The 11,344-nt window shown below is 50.6% G+C and overlaps 1 protein-coding gene across 1 annotated transcript; it reads right to left on the bottom strand.

Annotated features, from left to right (window-relative positions):
• Positions 1–1,194: 1,194 nt before the first annotated feature.
• On the bottom strand, positions 1,195–10,211 carry BSND (Bartter syndrome, infantile, with sensorineural deafness (Barttin)). Its single transcript, XM_006839874.1, has 4 exons — positions 10,035–10,211; positions 4,885–4,979; positions 2,841–3,110; positions 1,195–1,603 (listed from the first exon to the last, which is right to left on the bottom strand). The coding sequence occupies exons 1-4, from the start codon at positions 10,209–10,211 to the stop codon at positions 1,195–1,197; spliced, it is 951 nt and encodes a 316-aa protein (XP_006839937.1).
• Positions 10,212–11,344: the final 1,133 nt, after the last annotated feature.

Raw genomic sequence — 11,344 nt, 5'->3', positions numbered from 1 at the left:
TCCGTTTTTCCATGAACTTTTTGAAGCCCCATCATATTGTGTGGGGGCAGGAAGTTTCCCTCAGGGGGCTTTTGGCCTGGTTTTGTGACCACTACACAAGCCATTTGGAGGCTTGCATACAAGTAGGTAGAGAGAAAGTGGGAAAGGGGGTGCTATCTCTGAGGATCCCCAGAAAACCGGTCAGTTCCACACACCCTCAGTGACTGCCTCTGCTGGCTAGGCCCAGAGCTGGGCAGGAGGAATACAAGACAAGTAAACAAAGATACCCCCTGGGCGGGAGGCAGACAGGCATACTCCAGGATCTATGTACAAGGCCCAGAGGAGGCACGGAGGAGCGAGGCTAACTTGTCCAGGGAAAACCTTCAGAGGAGGGGCACCTGGGAGGAGTTGGAAGAAGAGAGGCAGGTAAGAGAGGAACAGGTATCCTTGTAGACACCTTGGTCAAGGGCCGGACAGCAGGGTGTGTGTGCACGCGCACGCGTGTGTGTGTGTTTGTGTGTGTGTTGCGGGGAGGGACAGGCTTGGAATTGAGGAGCAGAGCATGTGAAGTGGGAAAGACCAAAGACAAACCTGGGGAGACCCGCCCATCTTGGGAAAGGAGGAATGGGAATCACAGGGGTGAAGCGGAAAGCGAGGACATGAGGAATTCTGAGTGAAGATGAATTACCACCTGCCAGAGTGAATAAAATGTTCCGCAAGGATTAGCACCCCTGAGAGGTCATTGGGAGACCCTATGTAACACCAAGGAGGGTCCCTATTAGAGGCCAGTTTTGAGGGGAGACTGGCCTATTAGAGGCCAGTTTTGAGGGCTCTTCAGGGACCTGGCTGCTACAAATCTTCTCAATAAATCCTTTTTCACCTCCAAAGCTTTTGCCAAAGAATGTGAAATAAAATGTGTCTGAATTATTGAATAGAAAATTGATTGCTCTGTAAACTGTCACCCAATTCAGAATAAGTTTGAAGGGGAAAAAAAAAGACTTTGCCAAAGAAAATTCCCAACTGGAGCAACCACAACCAACTGGCAACCATCTCCCTTTCCTACAGCATTTCTTTAGCATCCCAAGAGTTCTCAGGACCCCCATCTCATATAAATCTCCACATAGTCCCATTTTACAGACAAGAAAACTGACGTCCTCTGAAGTCACATGTAGGTTAGCAGCCATGCCAGGCTAAAACTCATGGAGCAGGTTCATCTCAGTCTTGGGCATCGGGCTCAAAATCCAGTTCCTTGTCTGGGAGGGGGTCCCCGGGGCCATCTGGCAACCCATAGTACAAGTCATCTTCCTCCTGAGAGTCCTCCATGCCTGTGTCTGAAGCCTCTTCCTCCTTCATCCTAGGATACTGTTGCCAGTGTCTGGGCAGGACCACATCCTGCTGTGGTCTCTCTGAGGGCAGGTCCCCTGATGTGGGGGCATCAATCAGGGCAAAGTCGTTGAAGTGGTCCAGCCGGCACCCGCAGGCCAGTGCATCTGGTGGTGGTGGTGGGCAAAGCTCCTCCCCACTTGGTAGAGATGGGTTGGGGCTGCTATCCTCACTGGAGTCCATGTCCAGGTTTTCTTGGAAGGAAGCCAAGGGTGCAGGGCCTTGAGGACAGGCTGGGGGGCTGTAGGGACAAAGGCCATGAGGGCATGGGTAGCTCTGATAACCTCTCTGGGCCTCAGTTTCCTCTTCTGTCATGGGGAAAGTAGGAGTATCTACTGTCCTCACTAGGGTTGTTTCTGAGGTTTACAGCAAATGTGTGCAAAGCACTTTTAATACAATGTCGGGCACATAGCATGTGTTCAAGAACTAGGAGCTTCTCTTATGCCATTTTGAGTCCTGGTGTGCACTGGACCACAAGGTCGGTTTGAACTGCAAGGTCAGCAGTTCAAACTCACCAGCTGCTTCTCGGAAACGCTATACAGGGTTGCTATGAGTCTGAACTGACTTGACGGCACTTAACAAAAACCACATTATGCTATTTTAGTGTGGTGATGTATGATAAGCTAACCACAGGTTGGTAGTTCAAACCCACCTGCTGTTCCTCAGAAACCCTATACAGTGTCACTGAGTCGGAATTGACTCAGTAACACTGAACAACAATGATGCTATTACCTAAACCAGGTCACTTGTCCCCTTCTCTGTCATTCACACGTCTCCTGTAGTTTCTCACAGCCCCGTCACTGGGACATACCCATACGTCTCCCCCATTGGACTAGAGCTCCTGAAGGGTGGGGCCTAGGCAAGGCCTGGCAGGGAGCAAGTGCCCAGCAGTGTTGATGGAATGAATAAATAAATGGATGAATGAGGAATTCAGTTCCAAAAGAGATGGGAGGTGGGAAGCCACTTAGTAAGTCAGTGGCAGAGCCAGGATTTGAACTCAGGTCCTCTGGCTCCTCACCCCCTGCTATGTATAGTGAGTATTCAGAAACAGAGTAAGTCAGTGGCAGAGCCAGGATTTGAACTCAGATCCTCTGGCTCCTCACCCCCTGCTATGTGAGCGTTTAGAGAGGAGGGGTTCACTGGGTGACAGGAATTTAAACACACCATCTGCATCCTTACAGAAATCCTATGTTGTAGGAATAGCTATTCCCAGGTTGGGGAACTGAGGCTCAGGGAGCATAAGAAACTTGCCAAGGTTATATGGCAGATGAATTAGAACTTGAACTCAGGTCCATCTGATTCCAAAACTCATGCTCATTTGTTCCACTGTGTCTGCTGTTTGTTGGAGTGCCCCCTGTCCCTCCCACCCACTGCCCTTGACTTACTCCCAAATGATCCAAACCACACCCTCGGCCACCTCACACCCCTTTCCTCCATCTTAGATTGGGCAGTGTCCACTCCTCCCTCCATGTGCTCACCTGGACCCGCTTTGAGCTGGGATTCTTTCTATCTCATTCTCGTCTGAGTCCCGGTGGACCACCACAGTGGCCTCCATCCAGGCCTGAGAGTCAACCAGACAGCCTTCCCCTCCATCACAGGCTCCAGGCTGGGACTGCCCGGGTTCAGGGACCAACAGGGGACGGGGATCTTCACTGTAGCCCATGACCTTCATCTGCAGGTGGCTGAAGTCAGGCAGGCTCTGATCATAGGCAGCATCCTCCCACAGCCTGACGTAGGGAGGCTGGAGGCTGGAGGGTATGGAAGACAGAGAGGGAGAGAGCAGACAGGGGTCAAAGATTCACTCAACAAACATCCTGCGCTCAGTCTGCCCTGCTTGTTCCAGGCTTCTGGTCTCTTCTCATCTCTCATGAGCAGACAGACCGAGGGTTAGCAAGACACGTAAATGAAGCGACAAGGTTTGGACGTGACCTATTTGATGTCTTCAAAGTGAAGGGTGAGGATGCAATAGTGACACTGAGTCCAGTCAGCACTTGCTAAGTGTTTGCTGTGTAATAAACACTGGGCTCACTTCCAATGCACAGATGATAGCTTACAGTTACTGAGTGTTCCTGGAATGTCAGGGTGTCAGTTCATTCTGCTACTTCTCACCCAAACTCTGCAAGGTCCTGAGGTCCTGAGACTTTAGCTGACTTCCCCAGGGTGGCACAGCTACCAGGCCATAGCACTGAAGCTCCAGCCAACATGTTCGTTGTCTCTGTGTCCCTCAGAAAATGAGGTCCAGAGACTAGTTTCCCTGCCTAAGGTCACACAGCTAGGAAGCAGCAGGGTAGAGACCATCCCTGAACCCCAGATCTCTCACCATGTCCTCCTAGTATAACTGGGACCTGGAATGGAGCTTGGGATGGCTCCTAGCCCCACCTGGGATCTATCCAGCTCATTCCCTCAGGACATTTGGTAACCCTGGACACCAAGAGTAGAACCTGTCACCATCTTGCACTTTCTAAGCAAAGGAGAGATTTCTGGAGCCCAAGTCCACAGACCCTGAACCAGCAGCCAGTCTTCCTGAACACCTTCATGGTGAGGGGGTGTGGGGAAAGCTGGTCCCTGCCTCTCCAGGGCTGGAGGGCTCTTGGCTGTGCCCAGGTGAACTTGAACTTAATGCCTCCAAGAAGGAAGGCAAGTCTGAAGCCAAGTTAGGCTTGAGTTCGAGTCCTACCTCTGTCATCGACTCTTCATGGGGTTTGGGGTCTGTGAGGAGAGGGATTCAAAAAGTTTGTGATAAAACAGAATGAAAAGATAATTGAATTTCCCCCTGAACTTTTTGAAGCCCCCTTGTATGTATAAAGGGCCTAACACCTCCTCATCATCAAAAGATTTTTAGAGGACTGAAGCTGCAACATGCCTGATCCAGTCTCTGGTTCATTCATGCTACACACCAGAGGCTGTTCTTAGCCCTTTGTATACATTAGCTCCCATAACTCTCCCTAGAAGTGAAGTACTATTACTCAATCAAAAAACAAACCTGTTGCCATGTGTCAATACCCACTCAGGGCAACCCAATGTTCCATAGAATTTTCTTGGCTGTAATCTTTGCGGAAGCAGAGCGCCAGGCTTTTACTCCACAGAACCTCTAGTTGCATTGGAACTGCCAACCTTTAGGTTAGTAGTAGAATGCAAACTATTTGTACCACTCAGGGACCTCAGTATCCCCACTTTATAGATGGAGCACAGAGAGGTTAAGTGATTGCCCAAAGTCACACAGCTCATAAATGGCAAAGCCCCAGGTCATCACATTACACTGTCTCTTTTGTTTGTTAGTAGCAGGGGCAGTCTTACATGGGTGGACTTGAGGGTTAAACTTGCTTTTCACATATAGTCTGCCTCTAATTTATCACTGAGCCTCGGTTTCCTCATTTGTAAGATGGGACTCATAATGCATCCTTGCAGAACTGAAGGTTTCTGATAGCACATTCTCAGAGGCGGCTGAGAGAAGAGCCTGTCTGTCCCGTGGCCCTGTCCCCTCCCTCTGTAAGGAGACACTCCTGCAGACCTAGCACCTACCTCTTCACCTCAGTGCCCAGCTTGTTCTCCAGCAGCCCCAGCGCCTTCGGGGACAGGATGCCTTGGAATTCCGACTCCGCAGGCACAAAGGCAATCTAAAGGGCAGAGTGAAGATAGTTTCTCTGCAGCTGACTGGGATGGGGGCAAGCAACTTCATTCACCCTTGGCTGCTGCTCCCTCCAGAGCCTCTTGTAAACCTCTCTACACCCCAGAAATGTGGGCTAGGGAGAGTCTCCCCGTTCCACAGTGGGTGGGCTGGACCTCTGGGTTCCTGCCTTCCACCCTGGTTCTTCATCACCTCAGCAAACATTTATTGAGCACCTGTAAGGCATAGGGGGCAGCAGTGAGTGAATGATCATTTTGTCAATTCCCAGAGTCCTTGTCCAGTGCCTGCACATGCTGAGCCCAGAGCAGGCACTTTGTCCATAGTTGGTGAATTAGTGGAAAGCAGGTTATTGTCCCATGTTTCTGTGATGGGGGACAGATAAGTGGATGGCTGAAGTCACACATACCTGTCCTTGTCTCTGAACTTTCAGAAATCAAAAGGCCTTTGCACGTTCAGGAGTATCTGGGTGGGGCTTGCTTAGCTTACTAACAAACTAAAAGTTTGGTGCATTGTCTGGAATCGAACCCAGGTCTCCATCATGGAAGGTGAGCATTCTACCACTGAAGTAGCAGACCCCTTTGTTCTCTGCCCATAGAAAGCAGGGAGTGGAAGACATTTGCTTGCACTGGAAAAGCTCCTGTCCCACTGTAGGGATTCTTAGAACACCTATGAGGGGTGAGCTCTCCCCAGGTGGCTGGAAATAGAGCAGGGGCCTGGGCAGAGGCAGATAGATGTTCTGGGAGAGCCATGGAATGAAGCCTGGACACTAGTCTCGACTGGCTTGACAAGTGACCTCAAGTCAATCGGTCCACTGTCTGAGTCAGTTTCCTATCTGTCCACCTCTCAAAGATCATGGATTGAAGAAGTTTTGTAAACCCTAACATGTAAGATCACCGTACAAACATTCACCCAGCTCTTGCTATATGTCAAGCCCAAATATTAGCCAAGCGAAATACATCCCTTGTCCCCAGGATAAAGGCAGACAGGAAAGCAATGGCATTGCCCAGCAGGGTCTCTTGGCATCCATTGGCACTGTGCCCACTCGCTTGGGTCCCTGCTACTTGCTATGCATTTGGGGAGTTCCTCTCACCTCCCTTAAGGATGCCTTGCATTTGCCAGTTGGTTCTGTATATCCTAAAAGCTGCCCTTTCTCTGCCTCAGAACCCAACTACCACCACCACCACCACCATCACCACCACCACCATTGTCATTATGCAAATGGAATGGGAGAGCTCAGAGCATCTCAGAACAGAAAGGGTTGCAGTGACAAGGATGGACAGACAAGGGAGATTGGACCACGGGGATTCTCAGAACATCAGATGGAGTTCAGTTTTATCCAGAAGCATTGGGAACCCCAGAAGGTGTTTTCAGCAGGAAAGGCACAGATTTGTGTTTAGGAAGAGAATTGCATTGGGTGGTCCCTAGGACAGAGTGAGGCCCAAGTGGAGGACAGACCCATCAACTATTAATCAGGGACCTCATCCTGAGCTTCAGCCGGGCAGGCAGGAGGGGGACCTGGGGACTGCAGGCAGAGACAGGGCAAAGCCCGGGGTGGGGGAGAGGCCTGTCCTCCCTACCTACACTTGGTCTACTCTCACCTCCTTCCTCCAATTCAGCTAACTGGTCAGACTCCCTGATTGCCCATGTACTAGTTGTGTCCCGATTCGCCTTCCTCTCACACCCAAGGCTAAGCTGACCACCAAATCTTAGCAGGTCTACTTTAGAAATCAAATGAGATCATCTCAGTGGAATGCCTAATGCTACACCTGCCATAAAGTGTTTCAACTTTGATGAGCTGGAAATGCCTTCTCAGCATCTACAGCCTAGGGTTCAAGCTCTGTGCTGGTCCAGGTCACCATCATCTCTCACTTGGACCAGAGAAGAAGCTGCCTCACTCATCTGCACCCCCTGAACCTTCCTCCTCTCTGCTGTCACCACGATAACTTTCTCAAACTGCAAAGCTAATCGTGCCCTTCTCTTGCCCTATGATCAGCTTTGTAGTTTAAGAGGCAACGTCCAATTCCTGAGCATAGCATCCCAGGCTCCATGGAGTCCAGCCCACTTCCTTTCCAGCTTTACCTTTCTCCCCAAACCCCCCACGCTGACCTGCCAGCCTCACTCTTGTATGTGTGTGTTTTTGGATCACACTGCTCCTTCTGTCTGCAGTATCTTTTCCCTTCTTCTCTGTCTGGAAACTTCCACTTCACTTACTTTTCTCTCCCCATCAGGCTTTCCCACTAAACACCAAGTTAACCACTTTCCAGTCTATCTTCAAAGAGTACTTGCTGTTAAGTCGATTCTGACTCACAGTGACCCATGTGTATAAGAGCAGAACTTCACTCCATAGGGTTTTCAATAGATGATATTTTAGAAATAAATTGCCAGACCTTTCTTCCACAGTGTCTTTGGGTGAAACTGAACTTCAGTTAGCAGTCAAGCACATTAACTGTTTGTACCACACAGGGACTCCTTCTCCAAAACAGAGACCACTTAATTTTTGCTAGTATCTGAAACCCCTCACCACCATCCTAACGGGCTAACCCCGGTCCCTTCTATTTCTAGTTCTTTTTACCCAGAACATTCCAATCGGTCTGGCACTGAGAGTCAGGGGAAGAGCCTGAGGGCTTCATGGAGTAGACAATGAGGGAGACAGGGAGCTTCTACTTCAGACTGGCCCCCTTCCTTCTCTTACTGGGTCCAACATATGCCAGCTCCTACAGTCTGCCTCGCTGAAACACACACAGGCACACTGAGCAGTACACACAGACAGAGCCCCACCCAGAGCCACAAATGCCATGAGCCCACATCCCTCTCAGCTGGGCAAGGCAGGGGCCTCCACAGATTCCAGGAGACCAAACAGACACTCAGAGGGGAACTTCTCCCATCAAGGTCACAAAATGGGGCAGGAGGGAGCAGGGATTTGAATTTGGGCTGTCAGACACTAAAACATGTGCCTTTTCCACACTACTCCATCAGCAGTTACTCATTAAGTGCCCAGCCACATTCCCTCTCCCTTCTCTCTCTCCCTCACACCTCGCTCCCCACCCCTACTCTTGTCCCTGATCACTACCCTAGAGCTACTGCAGGTAAAGGGGTGAGGGGAGGAAGGAAGCTCCCCTCCACACTCCGCATCCCCCTGCAGACCCCAGGGACCCACCTCCTTAAGGGAGAAGGAGGATGGTGATGGTGGTCACGTGGGGGGCACCATGGAGCCCCTCCTTTCCCTGTGACCTCTGCTCAGGGCAGTGCGCAGACAAAGGTGAGTTGACTGTAAACTACTCAGTAAATGACCACAAACCAGCCCAGACCGCTCCAGCACCAGGCATGCTGACAGCCTGGGGTTTGCCTACAGAGGGGGCAGGGCTGGGCAGCCCTAGGCCCCGGGAGCCCTTCTCTTCCCAAACCCCCAAGTACTGCGAACCAAGCAGGAGGTAAGAAAGGGAGTGTGGGTGGGCCTGGAACCCTAGATGTCAGGGCCAATAGGGCCTTTACATTCACCCTCTTTCCCATTCCTCTATTCTTAACTCACATGTTGTACAGATAAGGAAACTGAGGCCCAGGAAGAGGGTTTGACCAAAGTTTCCAAACAAAGACCCCTACTAGAATTCCATGTTCCGTCTCTTGCCAGTTTGGGTCTATCTCTGACCAGCTATATGACCTTGGAAAAGTCACTCAACCTCTCGGGGTGCTAATTCCTCACCAGCCTGAGGGTTTACAAGTCCTGCCAAGCCTATTCCACAGGACACTTGAGAAGATCGGTATCAACAACAGTGGTAACGATTCACCACATGTAACATTTGACAGTTTGAAGAACATCCTACATCCCATCTCTTCTCTGATGTTCGTGATCATCCTGTAAGGCTGGGAAAAACAGGGGTTTGGGCCCCATTTTGCAGCTGAAAATACTGAGATTCAGGAAGACAAAGGTCACACAGTGCTGAAGCTAGCACCTAGGTCTCGGACTCCCAAACAAGTGCCCTTCCCATTGTTAGCTACTCATAAAGTCGCTGGTGGCACTTGTGTGCCAATGAGGCGGTTCCGATTCATAGCAGCTTCTACAGGGTTTCTGAGGCTGTAAGTCTTTCCGGGAGCAGAAGGCCTCATCTTTCTCCCACCAGGTGATTCTTATGGGAAGTCATGTTAGCAAGTTGATTTGGATTCAATATATCTGGGGTGGAAATGCAAATTCTAGCGGGGGTTTGAACAGGAATGAACTGGTTGGAAGCCCAGCCCCAAACTCATGCTGTCCAGGTTAGATCTGACCCACCTCAGGACTCTGGCAGTTCTGAGACACACACAGCCCTCCTTCCAAGGTGGAGGGTTATGCTTTCAGTTACCCAGATCTGAGCTTCAAGCCCAGGCTTGCCACTTAGTAACCAGGAACCTTGCTTTTCTGAACCTCAGGTCTGTCTACTGGAACTCTGGTAGCGTAGTGGTTATGAATCAGGCTGCTAATCTCACAGTCAGCAGTTCATAACTACCAGCTGTTCTGCAGGATAAAGATGAGGCTTTCTGCTCCCATAAAGATTTACAGCCTCGGAAACTCTGTACAGGGTCGCTATGAGTCGGAACCAACTCCAAGGCACGTAACAACAACAGGTTTCTCTACTATAAAACGGAGCTCGAGAAGGTACCTAACAGCTCAGGATGAGGACTGAATTCCACTAGGTAAGCACTCATTAATTTTTGCTTTAATACACAGAGCATGTGTTGTGCTTCATTGTGTCCCACCTTAACAGGGTTCTACATCTAAGGGGCTTCTGGTCAGTCCTTGTGATACGTGGATGGGTGGTTGGATGAATGGCTAAATGGACTGATGGATGGATGATGAACAGATGGATAGATGGATGGAAGATAGGCTAGATGGATGGATAGAAGATAGGATATATGGCAGAAGGAAGGGAGAGATGGAGAAATGCTCAGGAAAACAGAGTGGAGAGGAAGGAGTCAAGATGGAAAGATGGATCAAATAACAGGGGATTGTTGTGTGGAGTAGAGGAACAGCCACCGGCCCTCTGGCCCCACCAGCTCCATCACTGCCTACCTTAGGGTAGCATTGGCACATGCTCCAGACAACGCCGCCAATCACCATAACAGCGCCCATGGCATAGAAGGTACCGTAGACCTGGGGCCGGTCGTGGCTCATGAGGAACGTGCCAAGGGCCAGCAGGAAGAACCCCAGCACAATGAAGCCAATACGAAAAGTCTTCTCTTCGGCCATGACTGCTCCGACTATACAAGCCCGTGCACCCCCTCAGAAAAGTCACACACCCTCACAATGGGAGGGGTGAAGCCTGGGACTTCTGCAAATTGAGGCTTAAAGGGAGAGAGCAGGAGATCTTTGGGTCCAGCTCTGCCCCCGAACCCACTGGTTCAATGGAGCTGGAGGCGTCATGCTTCAGGGAACCCGTGTGCCCACCCACCCACCTTCACTCCTCACCCTCTCACCTTCCCTCTGGGCCCAGCTGGGCGTGTGTGTATGAATCTGAGGAAGGGAGGGCACAGGGGAGAGAAAGGGGGAGGTTCCCCAGTCTGGGCCCCAGCCAAAGTTTTGACATCACCTCATTTGCTTAGTGTGGGGCTGAGCTGGGTAGACAGGTGGCCCCAGACCTTCCAGCCATGAGAAGCAGGGTACAGTGGTGCACCCAAAAGACATTACACATGCTGCTAGAGGAGTCCAGGACTCCACAGGCCAGCATTCTAGAACCCCAAAGAATTGTAGACTCTTCGCAGTCACATGCCCAGCTAGGATTTAGGCACTGCTGGTTGTTGTAGTTCATGGTGTAGAGTCAGTTCTCACTCATAGTGACCCTGTATAGGGTTTCTGGGGAGTGACTGGTGAGTTTGAACTGCTGACCTTGTGGCTCAAACCGACCTTCAGATCAAGTGCTTATCCTACTGCACCACACCAGGACTCCAAGGATTCAAGCATAAAAGCCCGTATTTATTGAATGGATACGACACCAATGGCACAGTATTAACTCATTTAAGAGGAACACCATGATGCAGGCACAACGATCCCGCGTTACCCACAAAGACACGGAGGCACAGACACAGAACTTGTCCAAGATCTCACAGCTAGGAAATGACAGAGCTGGGATCTGAATCTAAACCATTTAGTTCTGGAGGCAGCTGCCGTGCAATACCGCCTGCCCTGCCGCAGGCTGTTGCCATGGAGACACTTCTGACTCTAAGCGGGCCCACAGGATAGAATTGAACTGCCCTACAGGGTTTCCAAAGGAACTCTGGTAGCGTTGTTGTTGTTGTCAGGTGCCATTGAGTCGGAACCGACTCATAGCGACCCCATGCACAGCAGAACGAAACAATGTCCTATCCTGGGCCAACCTCACTACC

Source organism: Chrysochloris asiatica, unplaced genomic scaffold, assembly GCF_000296735.1.
Source record: "Chrysochloris asiatica unplaced genomic scaffold, ChrAsi1.0 scaffold00026, whole genome shotgun sequence".
Taxonomy (NCBI): Eukaryota; Metazoa; Chordata; class Mammalia; order Afrosoricida; family Chrysochloridae; genus Chrysochloris; species Chrysochloris asiatica.
This window is presented reverse-complemented; position numbering and strand designations above follow the sequence as displayed.